The sequence below is a fragment of the Salvelinus fontinalis genome, chromosome 1, assembly GCF_029448725.1.
Source record: "Salvelinus fontinalis isolate EN_2023a chromosome 1, ASM2944872v1, whole genome shotgun sequence".
NCBI lineage: Eukaryota > Metazoa > Chordata > Actinopteri > Salmoniformes > Salmonidae > Salvelinus > Salvelinus fontinalis.
Window position 1 is genome coordinate 78,063,924 of NC_074665.1, and position 24,070 is coordinate 78,087,993.

General features: G+C 48.9%; 1 protein-coding gene across 1 annotated transcript in view; it reads right to left on the reverse strand.

Annotated features, from left to right (window-relative positions):
* Positions 1-980: 980 nt before the first annotated feature.
* Positions 981-24,070, reverse strand: part of LOC129862299 (fatty acid synthase-like) — a 55,606-nt gene continuing 32,516 nt past the window's right edge. Inside the window, exons 20-43 of the mRNA XM_055933805.1 lie at positions 24,037-24,070; positions 23,760-23,963; positions 16,108-16,424; positions 15,544-15,945; positions 15,168-15,332; positions 14,956-15,071; positions 14,443-14,597; positions 14,026-14,229; positions 13,761-13,911; positions 13,158-13,336; positions 12,080-12,199; positions 11,382-11,504; positions 11,057-11,280; positions 10,605-10,809; positions 10,146-10,297; positions 9,922-10,013; positions 9,294-9,688; positions 8,935-9,123; positions 8,638-8,865; positions 6,608-6,666; positions 6,352-6,504; positions 5,348-5,446; positions 3,100-3,351; positions 981-3,020 (exon numbers count right to left, since the gene is read on the reverse strand). The exon at positions 24,037-24,070 is cut by the window's right edge and continues 146 nt beyond it. Of these exons, the coding sequence (XP_055789780.1) occupies positions 2,883-3,020; positions 3,100-3,351; positions 5,348-5,446; positions 6,352-6,504; positions 6,608-6,666; positions 8,638-8,865; positions 8,935-9,123; positions 9,294-9,688; positions 9,922-10,013; positions 10,146-10,297; positions 10,605-10,809; positions 11,057-11,280; positions 11,382-11,504; positions 12,080-12,199; positions 13,158-13,336; positions 13,761-13,911; positions 14,026-14,229; positions 14,443-14,597; positions 14,956-15,071; positions 15,168-15,332; positions 15,544-15,945; positions 16,108-16,424; positions 23,760-23,963; positions 24,037-24,070 (4,356 nt within the window). The 3' untranslated portion in view covers positions 981-2,882. The remainder of the gene's footprint in view (positions 3,021-3,099; positions 3,352-5,347; positions 5,447-6,351; positions 6,505-6,607; positions 6,667-8,637; positions 8,866-8,934; positions 9,124-9,293; positions 9,689-9,921; positions 10,014-10,145; positions 10,298-10,604; positions 10,810-11,056; positions 11,281-11,381; positions 11,505-12,079; positions 12,200-13,157; positions 13,337-13,760; positions 13,912-14,025; positions 14,230-14,442; positions 14,598-14,955; positions 15,072-15,167; positions 15,333-15,543; positions 15,946-16,107; positions 16,425-23,759; positions 23,964-24,036) is intronic.

Sequence of the window (24,070 nt, forward strand, 5' to 3'; positions counted from 1 at the left end):
TGATGGCCCTCATAGCCAAATGCTGTGTGATGGCCCTCATAGCCAAATGCTGTGTGATGGCCCTCATAGCCAAATGCTGTGTGATGGCCCTCATAGCCAAATGCTGTGTGATGGCCCTCATAGCCAAATGCTGTGTGATGGCCCTCATAGCCAAATGCTGTGTGATGGCCCTCATAGCCAAATGCTGTGTGATGGCCCTCATAGCCAAATGCTGTGTGATGGCCCTCATAGCCAAATGCTGTGTGATGGCCCTCATAGCCAAATGCTGTGTGATGGCCCTCATAGCCAAATGCTGTGTGATGGCCCTCATAGCCAAATGCTGTGTGATGGCCCTCATAGCCAAATGCTGTGTGATGGCCCTCATAGCCAAATGCTGTGTGATGGCCCTCATAGCCAAATGCTGTGTGATGGCCCTCATAGCCAAATGCTGTGTGATGGCCCTCATAGCCAAATGCTGTGTGACTTTTTAGTGGTAACTTCTATATGACACAAACACATGACCAGCAAAGGAAGAACACCCATTTAGAGACACACGACATCTGATTGCATAAGGAATGTGTGGGGATGTATGGTCAGTTATACACAGGGATTGACATTAAGGTGTGAAAGGCCAGGAGTATGTCATGAATGCCCGAAGATTATAGACACTTGTGAAAAAAGCTGTTTACACACAAACGTCATGACTTGTTTAAGTGAAAGACTGACAATTGGGAAGAACCAGAAAGATTAGGCTGCAGGCTGGTTGTTTTCAGTGAAAAATGTCACCTGCCTAATGGGGCAACCACAGATCAGCCTGAACTTGCCCAGTTCACTTGCCCAGGGCAATAAAGCAACCCCTAATAAGTATTTGGTGCATAACAAGTTAACTCTCATTATATTCCATGCCAACCTCTCAAATCAGTTGAGTATGCTGAATACACTACTTGCTGAAAACCCTAATGTCCTTGTTAAATTGACATAGAACAGACAGTGAGGCAGGATGTTAGTGATACCTCTTTATTTGGACTAATACAATAAATACAACTAGAGAAGCACATCGTCAATTTCCTCCTCCTTTTTACTGCAGCCAATCACAGGGTTCAAATTACAGTCACCCGACTCTTCATAGACCTGATTAGAAGTCTCAGAAGTCAGGTCAGTCTGTTGCATTCTGGGATTGGACCCAAGATCTTAGAGGACCTTTAGGGGACAGCAAAGATCATGGGAGTCAAAAACAGATAGAGGTATAAAGTTGCCTCGTAACCACAGATCTACAATAGGATCATATTACCCTCCCAACAGTCCTAACGGGAGGACAGTAAAATATCTGTTTCTGGACTAGTGGTTAGGGGTCAATTCTACCTACTCCTCAACAAGGCCCGTTCTTCAGATCAATGATTCCATATTACAAACAAAATGGAAGCTTGGACAAACTACTACTCTTTCAGTGAGACAGTCAAATCTGGTCATGTTCAGTGGGTACCAAAAATGAACGCTCATCTTCAGTTGCAAAACATTTTGCTACGTTGTGCCCTAGTGAACACGACCATAGGTTTAGCAGGACATCATTTGTATGGCACTACCCAAATACTGGACTATTGCTCAAATTCCTTTCAAATAAGTGCCAACGAGTTTTAAAGCATTGCATGTTGACAGCAGTAATATTCAAATATTTAAAATGAGTCTTGTGTAACAATATTTCAGGAATGTTGGAAAATGTCTTCCCATTTAAAGACAATGTTAATTTAGTAATCCATTGTAGTCACATTAAAAATGTATGATGTTCTAACAGCAGCAAATTAAATGACTTTTTCTGTCAAAGAACCCGACGTCATAGAAACGTGAACTGTAGATATCTAATCAGTCCTCTTAAAAAGGTGTACTCACACAGGAAAGAAAACACACACAGACACATCTCAACCCAGAAGAATACTGTTGTTTTCCAAAGGTTCAGTTCTTAACTGGGAAGACGTGGAGTCTAGGAAACAGCTGAATAGGTAATAAAGTCATTAACGTGATCAAATACGGCATCAGTCAAACACTTTATCCATTTCCTTGTAGCGACAGTAACACCTTTAGTTCTCAAGTTGAGGAGTCTTATGCACGTCACTGTGTGAAACTACCTTAAGTAGACCAGTGTAACAATACTACAACAGTCACCATCTCTGCAAGGCAACAAAACACATCAAAATCTACTAAAATAGGGATCAAAACTTCACTTCTGACCAAATCTGGTAAACAAACCCTGATGCAAAACAAACAGAATAAAACCTGCCCAAACACAGACAACCATGTATCAATGTCAACGTCACACTTGGTAACAGGTACAGAGCTTGAACAGGTGTTAGACATGTGAAAGAGACAGGAGAAAACGTCCAGGTGGAACAGACCTGTCTGCATCATTAGGGCACTGCTAGGGTTTGGCATAAGATAAAACATGCAAATACACGCACAAACACACACACACCGTGAGTAGATAAAAGGGTCCACACAGCTTTATCATCAAGGTAACGACACACCGCTTAGCAGTATCATAACACAGCAGCTAGGTTATCTAGTCACTAGTCAGTTGGCAACACAGCCAGGCTCACATGCTAGGCTAGCTATTGGGTTGAGCCAGCGTGTTTCCAGTTGTAGCAGGATTATCAGTATGGACAGTTATTCTACTGTTCCAAACATGATAGAGACGGGATAAAAAATAAATAAAAAAAAAGAGAGGACCTTATTGGTAGCATAACATACAGCACGTTTTGTTCCCATGGGAACATACCCTGTGGCAACGAGACGAGCTTTAATTGGTGGGGGATTGCGTCCATTATATGTATTGATCAATGGGGTTTAGATTTGATGATAGGAGAAGTTGATGCTATTGGGAGAGAGGGCTGGGAATGTGCGGGACTAGTCTAACCCTCTCGGGCACTGATGCGTGGCTCGGCCAATGAGCTGTGGATGATGCTCCTGATAGACTCAACCCCCTCTCCTTCCAGGAAGCTGCGGTGGTCTCCCTCGATGACGTGAACCGACACCTTACCATCACACACCTGGGGAGAAACAAAACCAGTTATTATAGTAGTGTGTGTGTGTGTGTGTGTGTGTGTGTGTGTGCGCAAGTGCAATCACCTCGTTCAGTTTGTAGTCGGCCCCCAGGTTGTCTCCGTAGTCGCTGCTGGCCTTGGCGCGGAGCAGGGTGACGTTGCCATGGTATTTGGTTGCCGGGACGTAACCGTCGGCAGCCTTGAGTTTGTAGTAGAATGAGGCGGCGGCGAATCGCAGGGAGTCTTTACTGACGTTCTTATGGCTGGAGGTGATGAGGTCCACCGCCATGTTGACACGGGCTTTCAGATCAGACAGAGGGAGGAGGGTCTCCAACAACTAGACAGACAGGGGGTGGGTGGTATAAGGAGAGAGAGTTATCATTAATAGCAGACTTGTACATTTACTCAGTGAAAACAATGTCCTGAGCAAATATCAAATTGGCTTTTTACCAAATTACCCGGACGACAGACCACGTATTCACCATGCACACCCTAAGTGACAAACAAACAACCCGAAACAAAGGCTTTGTTGATTTAAAAAAAACTTGACTCAATTTGGCATGAGAGTCTGGTATACAAATTGATGGACAGCGGTGTTGGATTTTATAATGGTGTATGTTTTTCCTCCATGTAAACAAACAAGTATGGGGTTAAAATTGTCACATTACTTTCCACAGGGCCATGGGGTGAGACAGGGATGCAGCTTAAGCCCCGCCCTCGTAAACATATATATCAACGAATTGGCGACGGCACTAGAACAGTCTGCAGCACCCAGCCTCACCCTACTAGAATCTGAAGTCAAATGTCTACTGTTAGCTGATGACCTGGTACTTCTGTCCCCAACCAAGGAGGGCCTACAGCAGCACCTAGATCTTCTGCACAGATTCTGTCAGACCTGGTTCCTGACAGTAAATCTCAGGAAAACATTATGTTGTTCCAAAAAAGGTCCAGTTGTCAGGACCGCAAACACAAAATCCATCTAGACACCGTTGCCCTAGAGCACACAAACTATACACATACCTCGGCCTAAACATCAGCACCACAGGTAACTTCCACAAAGCTGTGAACGATCTGAGAGACAAGTCAAGAAGCGCCTTCTACGCCATCAAAAGAACATAACATTTGACAAACCAATTAAGATCTGGCTAAAAATACTTGAATCAGTTATAGAACCCATTGCCCTTTATGGTTTGGGGTCTGGTCACCAACCAAGAATAAAAAATAAAGATAAAATGTGACAAACACCAAATTGAGACTCTGAATGCAGAATTTTGCAAAAACAATGTAAAACACAAAATAATGCAGGCCGATAACCAGCTAATCAAAATCCAGAAAAGAGATGATAAATTCTACAACCACCTAAAATGAAGTGAATCCAAAACCTTCCATAACAAAGCCATCCCCTATAGAGAGATGAACCTGGACAAGAGTCACTTAAGCAAGCTGGTCCTGGGGCTCTGTTCACAAACACAAACAGACCCCACAGCTCCAGCACAGCAACACAATTAGACCCAACCAAATCATGAGAAAACAAAAAGATAATTACTTGATACATTATAAAGAATTAACAAAGAAACAGACCAAACTAGAATGCTATTGGGCCCTAAACAGATAATACACAGTGGCAGAATATGACTGACCAAAATTAAGAAAATCTTTGACTATGTACAGACTCAGTGATTATAGCCTTGCTATTGAGAGAGGCTGCCGTAGGCAGACCTGGCTCTCAAAGGAAGACAGGCTATGTGCACACTGCCCACAAAATGTGGAAACTGAGCTGCACTTCCTAACCTCCTGCCAAATGTATGACAATATTAGAGACACATATTTCCCTCAGATTACACAGACCCACAAAGAATTTGAAAACAAATCCAATTTTGATGAATCTATTGGGTGAAATACCACAGTGTGCCATCACAGCAGCAAGATGTGTGACATGTTGCCACAAGAAAAGGGCAACCAGTGAAGAACAAACACCATTGAAAAATACAACTCATTTTATGTTAATTTATTTTCCCTTTTGTTCTTTAACTATTTGCACATATTGACATTTGAAATGTCTTTATTCTTTTGGAACATGTGAATGTAATGTTTACTGATAATTTTATATTATTTATTTAACTTGCTTTGGCAAGTTAAGGGCAAAATAAAGCCCTTAAATTGAATTGAGAGAAGGAGGGGGGGGGGGTTGCGAGGAGAGCGAGAGAGGAGGGGTACACAGAGAGAGAGAGAAAGAAAGAGAGAGAGAGGGGGGATACACAGAGAGAGCGAGAAAGAAAGAGAGAGAGAGGGGGGGAGGTACACAGAGAGGGAGAGAGGGGGGTACAGTGTACCTTGCTGTACTCGATGCCAGTAAACTGCTGGATGAAGGCACACATAGCTTCAGTCTCTGCCTCTGACTCTTTACCAGGGGTCAGCTTGGATTTGTAGCTCTGAAAGGAAAATAACCTAATGTTGGTATTCTAACTCCACATAACTCTACACTGTGGTTCATGTTGGTATTCTAACTCTACACTGTGGTTCATGTTGGTATTCTAACTCTACACTGTGGTTCATGTTGGTATTCTAACTCTACACTGTGGTTCATGTTGGTATTCTAACTCTACACTGTGGTTCATGTTGGTATTCTAACTCTACACTGTGGTTCATGTTGGTATTCTAACTCTACACTGTGGTTCATGTTGGTATTCTAACTCTACACTGTGGTTCATGTTGGTATTCTAACTCTACACTGTGGTTCATGTTGGTATTCTAACTCTACACTGTGGTTCATGTTGGTATTCTAACTCTACACTGTGGTTCATGTTGGTATTCTAACTCTACACTGTGGTTCATGTTGGTATTCTAACTCTACACTGTGGTTCATGTTGGTATTCTAACTCTACACTGTGGTTCATGTTGGTATTCTAACTCTACACTGTGGTTCATGTTGGTATTCTAACTCTACACTGTGGTTCATGTTGGTATTCTAACTCTACACTGTGGTTCATCATGAGGTTAGGAGTGTTGCAGTAGAGTTCACTGAGGTAACTGAGTATGAATGTGCCTGAGGGCCTTTGTATACATGTACATCCTGTTAACATGTCAACTGTGGGTCAGTATGTAGACACATGTATCACCGATGTGTCTGTGTGACCATGTGTCTGCGTGTGTATCCATGTGTGTGTGTATCCGTGTGTGTGTATCCGTGTCTGTATGTGTATCCGTGTGTGTGTGTGCGTGTGTGTATGTGTATCCGTGTGTGTGTGTGCGTGTGTGTATCCGTGTGTGTGTGCATCCGTGTGTATGAGTCTATCCACGTGTGCGTCTGTGTACCCACGTGTCCGTAAGTGCTCACCTGTGTGTAAGCGGCGACGTAGGAGTGTGATCCATCGAAAAGGAAGAGGTACTCTACGGTCCTACCCTGTGCCTGCAGCTGAGAACACATCTCAAACGCCACGCAGGCTCCAAAGGAGTATCCGGCGATCCGGTACGGACCCTCTGATTGCACCTTTACACAAAAAAAACAGAGACAGTTATTTATAAATCCCTAATTATCTATAATTTACCTAAATGTACATTACAAACAAAGTTGTGGTTAGTATATTACGTACCTGAGATATACACTCCACATAGTATGCAGCCAGGGACTGGATACTGTCCAAAGGAGCAGCTAGAGAGATGGATGGTTTGAGTCATTTAGATCAAGGTTAAATCAAAGTTTTTTTGTCCCATGCGCCGAAAACAACAGGTCTAGACATTACAGTGAAATACTTACTTTACAAACCCTTAACCAACAATACAGTTCAAGAAATAGAGTTAAGAATTTTTTTTCTTTTAGTTTATTTAGTAAATATTAACACAAAATAACAATAACGAGGCTATATACAGGGGGTACCAGTACCGAGTCAGTGTGCGAGGGGTACAGGTTAGTCGAGATCATATGTAAATGTAGGTAGGGATGAAGTCACGATGCATAGATAATAAACAGCGAGTAGCAGCAGTGTAAAAACAAAGGGGGGGGCAATGTCAATAGTCCGGGTGGCCATTTGATTAATTGTATACAACTTTAGAGCCGAGAGTGTGTGGGGTAACTGTATCAGTATGAGCGTGAGAGAGAGGAGGGAGTTTGTGTGACTGTGTATACAGTGGCTTGCGAAAGTATGGAAGAAATAAGACAAAAAAAACAGAACTTGAGTGTGCATAACTATTCACCCCCCCCCAAGTCAAAACTTTGTTGAGCCATCTTTTGCAGCAATTACAGCTGCAAGTCTCTTGGGGTATGTCTCTAAGCTTGGCACATGTAGCCAATGGGATTTTTGCCCATTCTTCACAGCAAAACTGCTCCAGCTCCTTCTAGTTGGATGGGTTCCGCTGGTGTACAGCAATCTTTAAGTCATACCACCGATTCTCAATTGGATTGAGGTCTGGGCTTTGACTAGGCCATTCCAAGACATTAAAACGTTTTCCCTTAAACCACTTGAGTGTTGCTTTAGCAGTATGCTTAGGGTCATTGTTCTGCTGGAAGGTGAACCTCTGTCTCAGTCTCAAATCTCTGGAAGACTGAAACAGGTTTCCCTCAAAAATGTCCCTGTATTTAGCGCCATCCATCATTCCTTAAATTCTGACCAGTTTCCCCGTCCCTGCCGATGAAAAACATCCCCACAGCATGATGCTGCCACCACCATGCTTCACTGTGGGGTTGAGGTTCTCGGGTGATGAGAGGTGTTGGGATTGCGCCAGACATAGCGTTTTCCTTGATGGCCAAAAAGCTCAATTTTAGTCTCATCTGATCAGAGTACCTTCTTCAATATGTTTGAGGAGTCTTCCACATGCCTTTTGGCAAACACCAAACATGTTTGCTTATTTGTTTCTGGCCACTCTTCCGTAAAGCCCAGCGCTGTGGAGTGTACGGCTTAAAGCGGTCCTATGAACAGATACTCCAATCTCCTCTGTGGATTTTTGTAGCTACTTCAGGGTTCTCTTTGTTGCGCCTCTGATTAATGCCTCCTTGCATGGTCTGTGAGTTTTGGTGGGTGGCCCTCTCTGTCAGGTCTATTGTGGTGCCATATTCCTTCTATTTTTTAATAATGGATTTAAAAATGGTCCTCCGTGGGATGTTCAAAGCTTTATTTTTTTTATAACCCAACCATGATCTGTACTTCTCTACAACTTTGTCCCTGACCTGTCTGGAGAGCTCCTTGGTCTTCATAGTGCCACTTGTTTGGTGGTGCCCATTGCTTAGTGGTGTTGCAGACTCTGGGGCCTTTCAGAACAGATGTGTATATATACTGAGATCATATGACACTTAAATAAAGTCCACCTGTGTGCAATCCAACTAATTATGTGACTTCTGAAGGTAATTGGTTGCACCAGATCTTATTTTAGGAGCTTTATAGCAAAGGGGTTGAATACATACGCACACACCACTTTTACATTTTAAATTTTTTTAAACAAGTAATTTTTTTCATTTCACTTCACCAATTATGACTATTTTGTGTCTGTCCATTACATGAAATCCAAATAAAAATCCATTTAAATTACAGGTTGTAATGAAAGAAAATAGGAAACACACCAAGGGAATGAATACTTTTGCAAGGCACTGTACTTGTGCGCACGTGCGTGTGTATGTCTTCATGTGTACCTTTAGTGCACTGCAGGCCGTAGCAGGGAACACTGAGCTTGGCGGTGAGCGTTCGGAAGGCAGCGATGGAGCCCTCTATAGGGTGGACCAGGAACAGCGGGCGCTCAACACTCTGCACCTCGTTGAGACGTGAGACCGTGGGGCTGTCTGGGTTGACCAGCATCATACTGAGGTCCGACTCCAACAGAGAACGCACTCCTCCCTTCTTCACTGGAGACTGACGGGACTCTAGAGTGAGAGCGAGAGTGAGAGACATGAGCCCAAGAAACAAACACACACACACACACACACACACACCTGCTGTTCCTGCCGGTTGGCTTGACAGCTCTCTGAGCTTGTTGATGGTGAGCTGTCGGATCTCCCTCATCGCCATGACAATGTCGTAGTCGCGCTCCAGTGTCTGACGCACTTCCACGCCCATCAGAGAGTCCAGACCGAGTTCAGCCAATGAGGCGTCAGCGTTCAGGCTGCTGACATCACGTACACCTGAGAGAGGGAGGGAGGGTGAGAAGTTACACATCATGAATACATACCAAATTAGGGATGAAAAATACTGTCCACTTTCCCAAAATTCTCAGAAATCCCAGTTGGAAGATTCCCGAAATCAGATGGCAATAAGCATGACTTCTGAAATACCAGAATGGAACCTCTCTTACCCAGTATATGAGCAACAGCCTCCACCAGGTCTCTCTGTCCTGTTCCTTCGCTCTTCACCACGCTCCTCTCTGCCAGCACGAAGCTCGACATCACCGGACGCCGCTCGCACAGGAAGCGGTCCAGCACCTCCAAACAGGAAGTGATGCGCTGCGGGAGAGTCCCACCCACCACCACGTCATTACCGCCCATGGTCTCCAGGACAACGCCCACGTCACCAATGGCGCCCCACTGGACAGCCAATCCAGGCAGGCCGTCGTGGAGCCGCTGCTCACACACGCGCTCCATGGCGGAGTTGGCGTAACCATAGTTACTTTGGCCGGCGTTGCCGCGGCCGCAGCTCACAGAAGAGAAGGCTACGAAGTAACTGAGGTCTGGACACATCTTTCTGGTCACACTGAGGAGACAAAATAACCATGAGACATTAATTTTGTCTCCAAAATTTGATAATGTGGGTTTTTGAGTCTCAAATATTTGTTGCTCTAAAATATATATTATTTTTGTTTTTCAACCATGGTCTTGGATTTCACCTTAAATTCAAACCAAACGAATTTGACTCTCTTCCGAGGGAAGCGAGGCAGAACCAAGGTTGAGGATAACACTATATTAGGCTGGAGAATGTCATCTCACTTGTCTAGGTGGAGGGTGCCGTTGTATTTGGGTTTGTTGACATCCAGGAAGAGCTGAGGAGTCAGATTCTCTAGCATACCATCCTTCAACACCTGGTACACACACAGACAGGAGAGAGACAGACAGGTTAGAGAGAGAGATGTTAAGACTGGTGAAACAGGGACAGGTGAAGGAGACAGGTTAAGACAGGTGAGAACAGTGTACAGGTAGCAGGGGGTCGTTACCATGGCAAGGTGAAAGACTCCTCCCACAGGCCCCAACCTGCAGGCCTCGTTAATGAGTTGCTCTGCCCCCTCCTGGGTGCTGACGTCACTGGTGGACACCAGCACCTGCACGCCCATCCCCTGCCACTCACGCACACGCTTGGCCTGGTAACCTAGCAACATGAACCACAACAACAATGACAAAGGTGACTGAACTGTCACTAACAAATCAGCAGCATGTAGCTAATGGGCGGCAGTTAGCCTAGTGGTTAGAGCGTTGGGCCAGTAACCAAAAGGTTGCTGGATTGAATGCCCGAGCTGACAAGGTAAACATCTGTTGTTCTGCCCCTGAACAAGGCAGTTAAACCACTGTTCTCTGGTGGGCCGTCATTGTAAAATAAGTTGCCTAGCACAATGGCTTGGCTTTACAGAACAAAACACATGGAAGAGTAGCTGGAAAAGTTATTGTCTCTCTCTTACCGTTGCGGATGCCCGATCTGGAGGTGAGCACCAGTTTGCGGGCGCCCCTCTCCGTCAGCCAATGGGCGAGCTCCAGCCCGAAGCCACCCAGTCCCCCGGTGATGATGTAAGAGTGGGAGGCGGGGCAGAAGGTACGGCAGATGGCGGGGAGGGAGAGTGGCGAGCCCACCGCCAGGGTACCATTACCCATCTCCTCAGAACGCACCTAAAGAAAGACATCAGATACAACACAGATATTTGACTAGAATTAAAAACAGTGATAAGTGTGATTAGTAGAAATAACTGTGTTACAACAGCATCATAAAAGTGTAATATGTCTGTAATAAGCAAAGTAGTGTTGAGAGGAAAAAGGGGAAAAAAACAAGCGATGAAAAGGATTAAAAAGCAAAGTGAGGAAATGGAAAAAGCTTTTTTGTGAGGGAGAAGAAGCAGCTAAGGAAAGAGTCACTGACCTGCAGCTGTACTTTGCCGATGTGTTTTCCCTGGGCCATGTATCTGAAGGCCTCCTCCACCTGGTCTCTCTCAAACACTGTAGTCCTCAGTGGCTTGACTACACCTCCCACAATGCCCTCCTTCAGCAGCTGGGACACCTCCTCCCACTCCCTGTTCCCCTCCTCAAACAGGGCGTCCAGTAGGATTCCGTGGAACGCCACGTTCTTCAGGAAGAGAGCCATTCCTGAGGGAAACAGGAACGCATGTCAGAAAGATCAGCTGCAGTGGCACAGTGAGTCGGGGACAAAATGGCTGCCATGGAGAGAGCAGTTGCAGTGCACTGACCCAGAGAGGAGTTGTTGGATAGGTCGTATTTGCCGATCTCCAGGAAGCGTCCGTGTCGGGCCAGACAGCGAAGACTGGCCTGCAGTTTCTCCTCAGCCAGGGAGTTCAACACCATGTTCACTCCTAAACACACAGACATCCAGGATACACAATACCATGTTCACTAAACACACAGACATCCAGGATACACAATACCATGTTCACTAAACACACAGACATCCAGGATACACAATACCATGTTCACTAATCACACAGACATCCAGGATACACAATACCATGTTCACTAAACACACAGACATCCAGGATACACAATACCATGTTCACTAAACGCAGACATCCAGGATACACAATACCATGTTCACTAAACACAGAGACATTCAGGATAAATAAGACCACATTTAAGTGGTCCTTTGTGGCTCAGTTGGCAGAGCATGGAGCTTGCAACGCCAAGGGTTGTCGGTTCAATTCCCGCTGGGGCCACAAATAGTTATGCGTGCATACGTTTTACATAAGTCACTTTGGATAAAAGCGTCCATGGCGCATGAGTGATTGTGAGGAAGGGAGACTGGATTTGATGGCTTAACATGTGCAAGGTATGAATGCATATTTTGATAGTTCAGTGACATGTTGGGTGTGTATAGTTGAAGTGTTTTGTGAGGCAAGTTTGGACAGGAGCTGATATTTAAAGTGTGTCTGACCTTTTCCCTGTGTGTGTAGCAGGACGTGCTGTTCGAAGGTGGCGTCTCTAGAGTTGCCGAAGGACTCAGCGGTGAGCTGGGGAAAACGCTCCTGTAGGTAGGCACGCTTCTCTGCTGAACCTGAGACAGAACACAAACACAGGTTACAGACACACATCTATGACTAAATGCACTGACAATCCTGACACTAACAGGCTGAGTGTGTGTGGTCTCCGGTACTCACCAACAGTAGTGAAAACCCTACAGTGCTGACTGAGTGTGTGTGGTCCCCGGTACTCACCAACAGTAGTGAAAACCCTACAGTGCTGACTGAGTGTGTGTAGTCTCCGGTACTCACCAACAGTAGTGAAAACCCTACAGTGCTGACTGAGTGTGTGTGGTCCCCGGTACTCACCAACAGTAGTGAAAACCCTACAGTGCTGACTGAGTGTGTGTAGTCTCCGGTACTCACCAACAGTAGTGAAAACCCTACAGTGCTGACTGAGTGTGTGTGGTCTCCGGTACTCACCAACAGTAGTGAAAACCCTACAGTGCTGACTGAGTGTGTGTGGTCCCCGGTACTCACCAACAGTAGTGAAAACCCTACAGTGCTGACTGAGTGTGTGTGGTCCCCGGTACTCACCAACAGTAGTGAAAACCCTACAGTGCTGACTGAGTGTGTGTGGTCCCCGGTACTCACCAACAGTAGTGAAAACCCTACAGTGCTGACTGAGTGTGTGTGGTCTCCGGTACTCACCAACAGTAGTGAAAACCCTACAGTGCTGACTGAGTGTGTGTGGTCTCTGGTACTCACCAACAGTAGTGAAAACCCTACAGTGCTGACTGAGTGTGTGTGGTCTCCGGTACTCACCAACAGTAGTGAAAACCCTACAGTGCTGACTGAGTGTGTGTGGTCTCCGGTACTCACCAACAGTAGTGAAAACCCTACAGTGCTGACTGAGTGTGTGTGGTCTCCGGTACTCACCAACAGTAGTGAAAACCCTACAGTGCTGACTGAGTGTGTGTGGTCTCCGGTACTCACCAACAGTAGTGAAAACCCTACAGTGCTGACTGAGTGTGTGTGGTCTCCGGTACTCACCAACAGTAGTGAAAACCCTACAGTGCTGACTGAGTGCGATGGCGATGGCAGCCTGGCCAACGCCTCCTGACCCTGAGTGGATGAGAACACTCTCGCCTGGGCGGAGCCTGCCTCGCACCACCAGCGAGTAGTAGGCTGTAGCATAGACCACTGGCACCGACGCGGCCTGCTCCAGGGTCCTAGAGAGAGAGAAACCTTAAGTTACTAACCATAACTTAGTCATAAGGCTAGACATCACCAGTAAATAGGTAGTCCGTTCCCAGACAATCACAGATTTTATATGGCTCTATTCCCAAATTATAGGAGGGTTGATCTAGGATTAGGTTCCCCCCTCTTATTTATTATGATTTAAAATGCTCCTTTATTTAACTAGGCAAGTCAGTTAAGAACAAATTCTTATTTACAATGACACCTAGGAACAGTGGGTTAACTGCCTTGTTCAGGGGCAGAACGATAGATTTCTTACCTTGCCAGCTCGGGGATTCGATCTAACAACCTTTCGGTTGCTGGCCCAACGCTCTAACCACTAGGCTACCTGCCACTCCTACTCAAGTGCACTGCATAGGGAATAGGGTGTCATTTGGGATCATCCCAGTGCCTCACCAGCTGTCTGGGACATCCCAGAGGAAGCGTGTGTCAGCGTCGACGCAAGTGGCCAGGCCTTTAGCAGGTAACAGCCCCATCACACGCCTACCGCTGGGGTCACGACCTGAGAACTCCATACCCAACATGCACTGCTGCAGGGCCAGGTCACCTACAGAGGGAGAGGAGAGGGTACTCAGGTTGTTGCGGGTGTGTGTGTATGTGTGAGTAAATCTGTCTGTGCGGGAGTTTCCCTGTGCGTTTGTCTCCAAAGTGATGTGTGTACCTGGGATGGCGTCCGGTGGCAGCTTCCCGGTGGCCAGCATGATGTCTCTGAAGTTGAGGGAGCTGTAGTAGACGCGACACAGCTGCACGTGGGGGCTGCTCGCCACAAAATGACGGAGGGGCGAGGCGATCCAACGCAGGGAGGAGAGGTCACCCCGGGTCAACACGTTAACGTACGCCTGCTCTGTCAACTCCTCACTCAGATCTGAGAGATGTTAAGATTGGTATTGGTATTCTTGAGCCTAGGGCTAGTCTGACATCAACTGTTCCAGTATTTATCATTAGGGAAAAGTTATAGCATCAAGCTCCTATGCAATGACTGAATGTGTCAATTCTCTCTCAAGATATCTCAACGGGTGCAACTTTTGAGATCTTGCTAGAGCAAGAGAGAAGGGAGATGGCAGCGTGGTTGTCATACCCTGAGAGATGAGCTGGTGTCTGAACATTCCCCAGTGTCCATCCCTGAACACGTTCATACACAGGTCTCCCTCCAGCACAGACCTCATGGAACTATGGGTAGGCTGCAGGGTGGGCACCACAGTGGACTCACACAGGTTGGACACAAATGCACACCTGTGGGGAGAGACAGACAGAGAGAGAGAGACAGAGACAGAGAGAGAGAGACAGAGACAGAGAGAGACAGAGACAGAGAGAGAGAGACAGAGACAGAGAGAGAGAGACAGAGAAAGAGAGAGAGAGACAGAGAAAGAGAGAGAGAGACAGAGAGAGAGACAGAGAAAGAGAGACAGAGAAAGAGAGAGAGAGACAGAGAGACAGAGAGAGTGAGGTACAGCTTTATTCTGTGATTCACAGCCAAGCTTCGACCTTTCTAATATATAAACATCTGTGCTTTTAATACCAATTCAATCCTTTCAGAGTATCAGTCTAGGGGAAGGGGCGAGGGCTTGTTTCAAACCAGGCGTTATCTCACCGTATGCGGTTGCCACCAGGCTCCTGGCGTAGACAGTTGACCATGCCCACCACCCCAGAGTGGGTCTGGGTAGCAGTCAGCCAGACCGGAGAGTCCAAGGGCTCAGCCAGCGTCGCCTGGGGGGGGGGGGGGGGGGGGGGGGGGCAGTTATAAAGGCTTATAAGCACTTAAAAATGCATTAACACAGACACAGAGCCACACGTTTCCCTCACCTTGAGTGTGTCCACCCACTGGTAGTCCATGCTGTCCACAGGCAGGAAGATGGGCTGTTTGCTGGGTAACCGACGGCGACACAGGAATAGGGCAGAGCCATAGAAGGACTTCCTAACAGCCACCAATTTGAGAGACGCATCAGAGAAGACCTTCTCCCACTCAGCCTAGAGAATAGGAGGACAACAGCTGCAGGATTAGACATCATAACAGGTCATCACTGAGAGAACGATCACAGATGAGACTGTATGTATGGTCAGTTTATGGATTGTCACTAAATACTGCCTGAAGCTGATAGAGCCCTGCTATAATACTTGAAGAGTAGCTAAGGGCTAAGAACAGTTCTGGGCTTCTGTTGTCCACTGCAGTGTGACTGACCTGCGAGAACAGTCTCTGACGGTTGGCCTTGCGGTCTTTGGAGGTGAGGAAGGCCACCGTCTCCGCCAGCGTCTCTCCCTTCAGTAGGGTGTGGAGCATCACAAAGCCCCCTTCTTTGGCACCAGAGGCCAGGTTCTCCACCACCACCTCTGCCCTGGCCCCCAGGGGCCCCCAGGCGTGGTTACACACCACCAGGTCAGCCCCTCCGACTGCTCCCCCGGGCACGGGGCCCTGGTTGGGGTCCCACTGCACCGCTGTGACTCCCAGGGCATCCAGGGTGGTCTGATGGGGGGTCAGGAGGTCAAGGGTCATTGCCGTGGCAACATAGTCAAGGCGGAGCATGGGCTGGATGTTGAGGAGGGGCACAGCGCGGGAGAAGAGACAACCGTCGCTGGAGAGAGCCTGAGGGGGAGAGACAGAGCCGGGTTAGAGAGGAGAGTCTGATGGTCTAGGAGAAGTACTAAAGATTCATTCAAATAGGTTTGCTTTGTCACTTTCTTCTTGTTAAATCTCTTTATCGCGTCCCCAGACAAAGGCTTTGGAAGTATCACAAGTCTAGCTCACCTCCAGGACTTTGATCTTCCCGGGGTTAGTGTTCTCCAGGGCTGTGTCCAGGCAGTGTCTGAGGGCTGGGCCGTCCAGCAGGCCATGTAGCAGGGAGTCCTGGAGGAGACAACCCCTCTCCTTCTCAACAGTCTGCTCCAGCTCTGACCGCAGGTTACCGTTCAGCTCCAGACCGCACAGCAGGGACAGCAGCCGCAGCAAGCCAGGCTCAGAGGGCTCTGGGCTGGGTACAGCAGGGCCAGACACCCCCTCTAGACCAGGGATGGAGAGCTTGACGCCCTGAGGAGCCAGCTTCTTCTGCAGCTGGTGGATCAGATCTGGAGAGATGCATGAAACACAGAACATGTATTTTAAAAATGAATCCATTTAGATTGACAGTATTTAAACCTTATTTTTAGTATTATTTGTACAGGTAAGGGCTGTACAGGTAAGGGCTGTACAGGTAAGGGCTGTACAGGTAAGGGCTGTACAGGTAAGGGCTGTATAGGAAGGGGCTGTATAGGAAGGGGCTGTATAGGAAGGGGCTGTATAGGAAGGGGCTGTATAGGAAGGGGCTGTATAGGAAGGGGCTGTACAGGAAGGGGCTGTATAGGAAGGGGCTGTATAGGAAGGGGCTGTATAGGAAGGGGCTGTATAGGAAGGGGCTGTACAGGTAAGGGCTGTATAGGAAGGGGCTGTATAGGAAGGGGCTGTATAGGAAGGGGCTGTACAGGTAAGGGCTGTATAGGAAGGGGCTGTACAGGTAAGGGCTGTATAGGAAGGGGCTGTATAGGAAGGGGCTGTATAGGAAGGGGCTGTACAGGTAAGGGCTGTATAGGAAGGGGCTGTATAGGAAGGGGCTGTATAGGAAGGGGCTGTACAGGTAAGGGCTGTATAGGAAGGGGCTGTATAGGAAGGGGCTGTATAGGAAGGGGCTGTACAGGTAAGGGCTGTATAGGAAGGGGCTGTATAGGAAGGGGCTGTACAGGTAAGGGCTGTATAGGAAGGGGCTGTATAGGAAGGGGCTGTATAGGAAGGGGCTGTACAGGTAAGGGCTGTATAGGAAGGGGCTGTATAGGAAGGGGCTGTATAGGAAGGGGCTGTACAGGTAAGGGCTGTATAGGAAGGGGCTGTACAGGTAAGGGCTGTACAGGTAAGGGCTGTATAGGAAGGGGCTGTACAGGTAAGGGCTGTACAGGTAAGGGCTGTATAGGAAGGGGCTGTACAGGTAAGGGCTGTATAGGAAGGGGCTGTATAGGTAAGGGCTGTACAGGTAAGGGCTGTATAGGAAGGGGCTGTACAGGTAAGGGCTGTACAGGTAAGGGCTGTATAGGAAGGGGCTGTACAGGTAAGGGCTGTATAGGAAGGGGCTGTACAGGTAAGGGCTGTATAGGAAGGGGCTGTACAGGTAAGGGCTGTATAGGAAGGGGCTGTACAGGTAAGGGCTGTATAGGAAGGGGCTGTACAGGTAAGGGCTGTATAGGAAGGGGCTGTATAGGAAGGGGCTGTACAGGTAAGGGCTGTATAGGAAGGGGCTGTATAGGAAGGGGCTGTATAGGAAGGGGCTGTATAGGAAGGGGCTGTATAGGAAGGGGCTGTATAGGAAGGGGCTGTATAGGAAGGGGCTGTACAGGTAAGGGCTGTACAGGTAAGGGCTGTATAGGAAGGGGCTGTACAGGTAAGGGCTGTATAGGAAGGGGCTGTACAGGTAAGGGCTGTACAGGTAAGGGCTGTATAGGAAGGGGCTGTATAGGAAGGGGCTGTATAGGAAGGGGCTGTATAGGAAGGGGCTGTATAGGAAGGGGCTGTATAGGAAGGGGCTGTATAGGAAGGGGCTGTATAGGAAGGGGCTGTATAGGAAGGGGCTGTATAGGAAGGGGCTGTATAGGAAGGGGCTGTACAGGTAAGGGCTGTATAGGAAGGGGCTGTACAGGTAAGGGCTGTATAGGAAGGGGCTGTACAGGTAAGGGCTGTATAGGAAGGGGCTGTACAGGTAAGGGCTGTATAGGAAGGGGCTGTACAGGTAAGGGCTGTATAGGAAGGGGCTGTACAGGAAGGGGCTGTATAGGAAGGGGCTGTACAGGAAGGGGCTGTACAGGTAAGGGCTGTACAGGTAAGGGCTGTACAGGAAGGGGCTGTACAGGTAAGGGCTGTACAGGTAAGGGCTGTACAGGTAAGGGCTGTACAGGTAAGGGCTGTACAGGTAAGGGCTGTACAGGTAAGGGCTGTACAGGTAAGGGCTGTACAGGTAAGGGCTGTACAGGAAGGGGCTGTATAGGAAGGGGCTGTACAGGTAAGGGCTGTATAGGAAGGGGCTGTATAGGAAGGGGCTGTATAGGAAGGGGCTGTACAGGTAAGGGCTGTACAGGTAAGGGCTGTATAGGAAGGGGCTGTACAGGTAAGGGCTGTATAGGAAGGGGCTGTACAGGTAAGGGCTGTATAGGAAGGGGCTGTATAGGAAGGGGCTGTATAGGAAGGGGCTGTACAGGTAAGGGCTGTATAGGAAGGGGCTGTATAGGAAGGGGCTGTATAGGAAGGGGCTGTATAGGAAGGGGCTGTACAGGTAAGGGCTGTATAGGTAAGGGCTGTATAGGAAGGGGCTGTATAGGAAGGGGCTGTACAGGTAAGGGCTGTATAGGAAGGGGCTGTATAGGAAGGGGCTGTATAGGAAGGGGCTGTACAGGTAAGGGCTGTATAGGAAGGGGCTGTATAGGTAAGGGCTGTATAGGAAGGGGCTGTATAGGAAGGGGCTGTACAGGTAAGGGCTGTACAGGAAGGGGCTGTATAGGAAGGGGCTGTATAGGAAGGGGCTGTATAGGAAGGGGCTGTACAGGTAAGGGCTGTATAGGAAGGGGCTGTATAGGTAAGGGCTGTATAGGAAGGGGCTGTATAGGAAGGGGCTGTACAGGTAAGGGCTGTATAGGAAGGGGCTGTACAGGTAAGGGCTGTATAGGAAGGGGCTGTATAGGAAGGGGCTGTATAGGAAGGGGCTGTATAGGAAGGGGCTGTACAGGTAAGGGCTGTATAGGAAGGGGCTGTACAGGAAGGGGCTGTACAGGTAAGGGCTGTACAGGAAGGGGCTGTACAGGTAAGGGCTGTACAGGAAGGGGCTGTATAGGAAGGGGCTGTATAGGAAGGGGCTGTATAGGAAGGGGCTGTATAGGAAGGGGCTGTATAGGAAGGGGCTGTATAGGAAGGGGCTGTATAGGAAGGGGCTGTATAGGAAGGGGCTGTATAGGAAGGGGCTGTATAGGAAGGGGCTGTATAGGAAGGGGCTGTATAGGAAGGGGCTGTATAGGAAGGGGCTGTATAGGAAGGGGCTGTACAGGTAAGGGCTGTACAGGTAAGGGCTGTATAGGAAGGGGCTGTACAGGTAAGGGCTGTATAGGAAGGGGCTGTACAGGTAAGGGCTGTATAGGAAGGGGCTGTACAGGTAAGGGCTGTACAGGTAAGGGCTGTACAGGTAAGGGCTGTACAGGTAAGGGCTGTACAGGTAAGGGCTGTACAGGTAAGGGCTGTACAGGTAAGGGCTGTACAGGTAAGGGCTGTACAGGTAAGGGCTGTACAGGTAAGGGCTGTACAGGTAAGGGCTGTACAGGAAGGGGCTGTACAGGTAGGGGCTGTACAGGTAAGGGCTGTACAGGTAAGGGCTGTACAGGTAAGGGCTGTACAGGTAAGGGCTGTACAGGTAAGGGCTGTACAGGTAAGGGCTGTACAGGTAAGGGCTGTACAGGAAGGGGCTGTACAGGTAAGGGCTGTACAGGTAAGGGCTGTACAGGTAAGGGCTGTACAGGAAGGGGCTGTACAGGTAAGGGCTGTACAGGTAAGGGCTGTACAGGTAAGGGCTGTACAGGTAAGGGCTGTACAGGTAAGGGCTGTACAGGTAAGGGCTGTACAGGTAAGGGCTGTACAGGTAAGGGCTGTACAGGTAAGGGCTGTATAGGAAGGGGCTGTATAGGAAGGGGCTGTATAGGAAGGGGCTGTACAGGTAAGGGCTGTACAGGTAAGGGCTGTATAGGAAGGGGCTGTACAGGTAAGGGCTGTATAGGTAAGGGCTGTATAGGTAAGGGCTGTATAGGAAGGGGCTGTATAGGAAGGGGCTGTACAGGTAAGGGCTGTATAGGAAGGGGCTGTACAGGTAAGGGCTGTATAGGAAGGGGCTGTACAGGTAAGGGCTGTATAGGAAGGGGCTGTACAGGTAAGGGCTGTACAGGTAAGGGCTGTATAGGAAGGGGCTGTATAGGAAGGGGCTGTATAGGAAGGGGCTGTATAGGAAGGGGCTGTATAGGAAGGGGCTGTATAGGAAGGGGCTGTACAGGTAAGGGCTGTATAGGAAGGGGCTGTACAGGTAAGGGCTGTATAGGAAGGGGCTGTATAGGAAGGGGCTGTATAGGAAGGGGCTGTACAGGTAAGGGCTGTATAGGAAGGGGCTGTATAGGAAGGGGCTGTACAGGTAAGGGCTGTATAGGAAGGGGCTGTATAGGAAGGGGCTGTACAGGTAAGGGCTGTATAGGAAGGGGCTGTACAGGTAAGGGCTGTATAGGAAGGGGCTGTACAGGAAGGGGCTGTACAGGTAAGGGCTGTACAGGTAAGGGCTGTATAGGAAGGGGCTGTACAGGAAGGGGCTGTATAGGAAGGGGCTGTATAGGAAGGGGCTGTACAGGTAAGGGCTGTATAGGAAGGGGCTGTATAGGTAAGGGCTGTATAGGAAGGGGCTGTATAGGAAGGGGCTGTACAGGTAAGGGCTGTATAGGAAGGGGCTGTACAGGTAAGGGCTGTATAGGAAGGGGCTGTATAGGAAGGGGCTGTATAGGAAGGGGCTGTATAGGAAGGGGCTGTACAGGTAAGGGCTGTATAGGAAGGGGCTGTATAGGAAGGGGCTGTATAGGAAGGGGCTGTATAGGAAGGGGCTGTACAGGTAAGGGCTGTACAGGAAGGGGCTGTACAGGTAAGGGCTGTACAGGAAGGGGCTGTATAGGAAGGGGCTGTATAGGAAGGGGCTGTATAGGAAGGGGCTGTATAGGAAGGGGCTGTATAGGAAGGGGCTGTATAGGAAGGGGCTGTATAGGAAGGGGCTGTATAGGAAGGGGCTGTATAGGAAGGGGCTGTACAGGTAAGGGCTGTACAGGTAAGGGCTGTATAGGAAGGGGCTGTACAGGTAAGGGCTGTATAGGAAGGGGCTGTATAGGAAGGGGCTGTATAGGAAGGGGCTGTATAGGAAGGGGCTGTATAGGAAGGGGCTGTATAGGAAGGGGCTGTATAGGAAGGGGCTGTATAGGAAGGGGCTGTACAGGTAAGGGCTGTACAGGTAAGGGCTGTATAGGAAGGGGCTGTACAGGTAAGGGCTGTATAGGAAGGGGCTGTACAGGTAAGGGCTGTACAGGAAGGGGCTGTACAGGTAAGGGCTGTACAGGTAAGGGCTGTACAGGTAAGGGCTGTACAGGTAAGGGCTGTACAGGTAAGGGCTGTACAGGTAAGGGCTGTACAGGTAAGGGCTGTACAGGTAAGGGCTGTACAGGTAAGGGCTGTACAGGTAAGGGCTGTACAGGAAGGGGCTGTACAGGTAGGGGCTGTACAGGTAAGGGCTGTACAGGTAAGGGCTGTACAGGTAAGGGCTGTACAGGTAAGGGCTGTACAGGTAAGGGCTGTACAGGTAAGGGCTGTACAGGTAAGGGCTGTACAGGAAGGGGCTGTACAGGTAAGGGCTGTACAGGTAAGGGCTGTACAGGTAAGGGCTGTACAGGTAAGGGCTGTACAGGAAGGGGCTGTACAGGTAAGGGCTGTACAGGTAAGGGCTGTACAGGTAAGGGCTGTACAGGTAAGGGCTGTACAGGTAAGGGCTGTACAGGTAAGGGCTGTACAGGTAAGGGCTGTACAGGTAAGGGCTGTACAGGTAAGGGCTGTATAGGAAGGGGCTGTATAGGAAGGGGCTGTATAGGAAGGGGCTGTACAGGTAAGGGCTGTACAGGTAAGGGCTGTATAGGAAGGGGCTGTACAGGTAAGGGCTGTATAGGTAAGGGCTGTATAGGTAAGGGCTGTATAGGAAGGGGCTGTATAGGAAGGGGCTGTACAGGTAAGGGCTGTATAGGAAGGGGCTGTACAGGTAAGGGCTGTATAGGAAGGGGCTGTACAGGTAAGGGCTGTATAGGAAGGGGCTGTACAGGTAAGGGCTGTACAGGTAAGGGCTGTATAGGAAGGGGCTGTATAGGAAGGGGCTGTATAGGAAGGGGCTGTATAGGAAGGGGCTGTATAGGAAGGGGCTGTACAGGTAAGGGCTGTATAGGAAGGGGCTGTACAGGTAAGGGCTGTATAGGAAGGGGCTGTATAGGAAGGGGCTGTATAGGAAGGGGCTGTACAGGTAAGGGCTGTATAGGAAGGGGCTGTATAGGAAGGGGCTGTACAGGTAAGGGCTGTATAGGAAGGGGCTGTATAGGAAGGGGCTGTACAGGTAAGGGCTGTATAGGAAGGGGCTGTACAGGAAGGGGCTGTACAGGTAAGGGCTGTACAGGTAAGGGCTGTATAGGAAGGGGCTGTACAGGAAGGGGCTGTATAGGAAGGGGCTGTATAGGAAGGGGCTGTATAGGAAGGGGCTGTATAGGAAGGGGCTGTATAGGAAGGGGCTGTATAGGAAGGGGCTGTATAGGAAGGGGCTGTATAGGAAGGGGCTGTATAGGAAGGGGCTGTATAGGAAGGGGCTGTATAGGAAGGGGCTGTATAGGTAAGGGCTGTATAGGAAGGGGCTGTACAGGTAAGGGCTGTACAGGTAAGGGCTGTACAGGAAGGGGCTGTATAGGAAGGGGCTGTACAGGTAAGGGCTGTATAGGAAGGGGCTGTACAGGTAAGGGCTGTACAGGTAAGGGCTGTATAGGAAGGGGCTGTACAGGTAAGGGCTGTACAGGTAAGGGCTGTATAGGAAGGGGCTGTACAGGTAAGGGCTGTACAGGTAAGGGCTGTACAGGTAAGGGCTGTACAGGTAAGGGCTGTACAGGTAAGGGCTGTACAGGTAAGGGCTGTACAGGAAGGGGCTGTACAGGTAGGGGCTGTACAGGTAAGGGCTGTACAGGTAAGGGCTGTACAGGTAAGGGCTGTACAGGTAAGGGCTGTACAGGTAAGGGCTGTACAGGTAAGGGCTGTACAGGTAAGGGCTGTACAGGTAAGGGCTGTACAGGTAAGGGCTGTATAGGAAGGGGCTGTACAGGTAAGGGCTGTACAGGTAAGGGCTGTACAGGAAGGGGCTGTACAGGTAAGGGCTGTATAGGAAGGGGCTGTACAGGTAAGGGCTGTACAGGTAAGGGCTGTACAGGTAAGGGCTGTATAGGAAGGGGCTGTACAGGTAAGGGCTGTACAGGTAAGGGCTGTACAGGAAGGGGCTGTACAGGTAAGGGCTGTACAGGTAAGGGCTGTACAGGTAAGGGCTGTACAGGTAAGGGCTGTACAGGAAGGGGCTGTACAGGTAAGGGCTGTACAGGTAAGGGCTGTACAGGTAAGGGCTGTACAGGTAAGGGCTGTACAGGTAAGGGCTGTACAGGTAAGGGCTGTACAGGTAAGGGCTGTACAGGTAAGGGCTGTACAGGTAAGGGCTGTACAGGTAAGGGCTGTATAGGAAGGGGCTGAAAGTCAAATTATTTTCTCACTGTTGGGATGATAAAGGCAACAGGAAGTAGACATCTTACCTTTGCAGTTCTTTAGTTGGTCTCCTAGTTTGTCATTGGCTGACAGGCATTCTGTCTCCAGGTAGGGAACGAACACAAATTCCTCCAGGGTGGGAGGGCTCTGTTGCTGCTGACGACGCGGCGCTACCGTGGCGTGCAGGCCGCAGATCTGGACTCCACCCGCCACAATGTTGTCAAGGCAACGGCTGACGTGGACGTCCACCGCTGGATGATGGAGGGAACAGTCAGAGGAAATAATAAACATACTTAATATTGAGTCGAGTGTGTGTTTACACACCTTTCTTCCCCTCTGCATAGTCAGTGACCCTCTC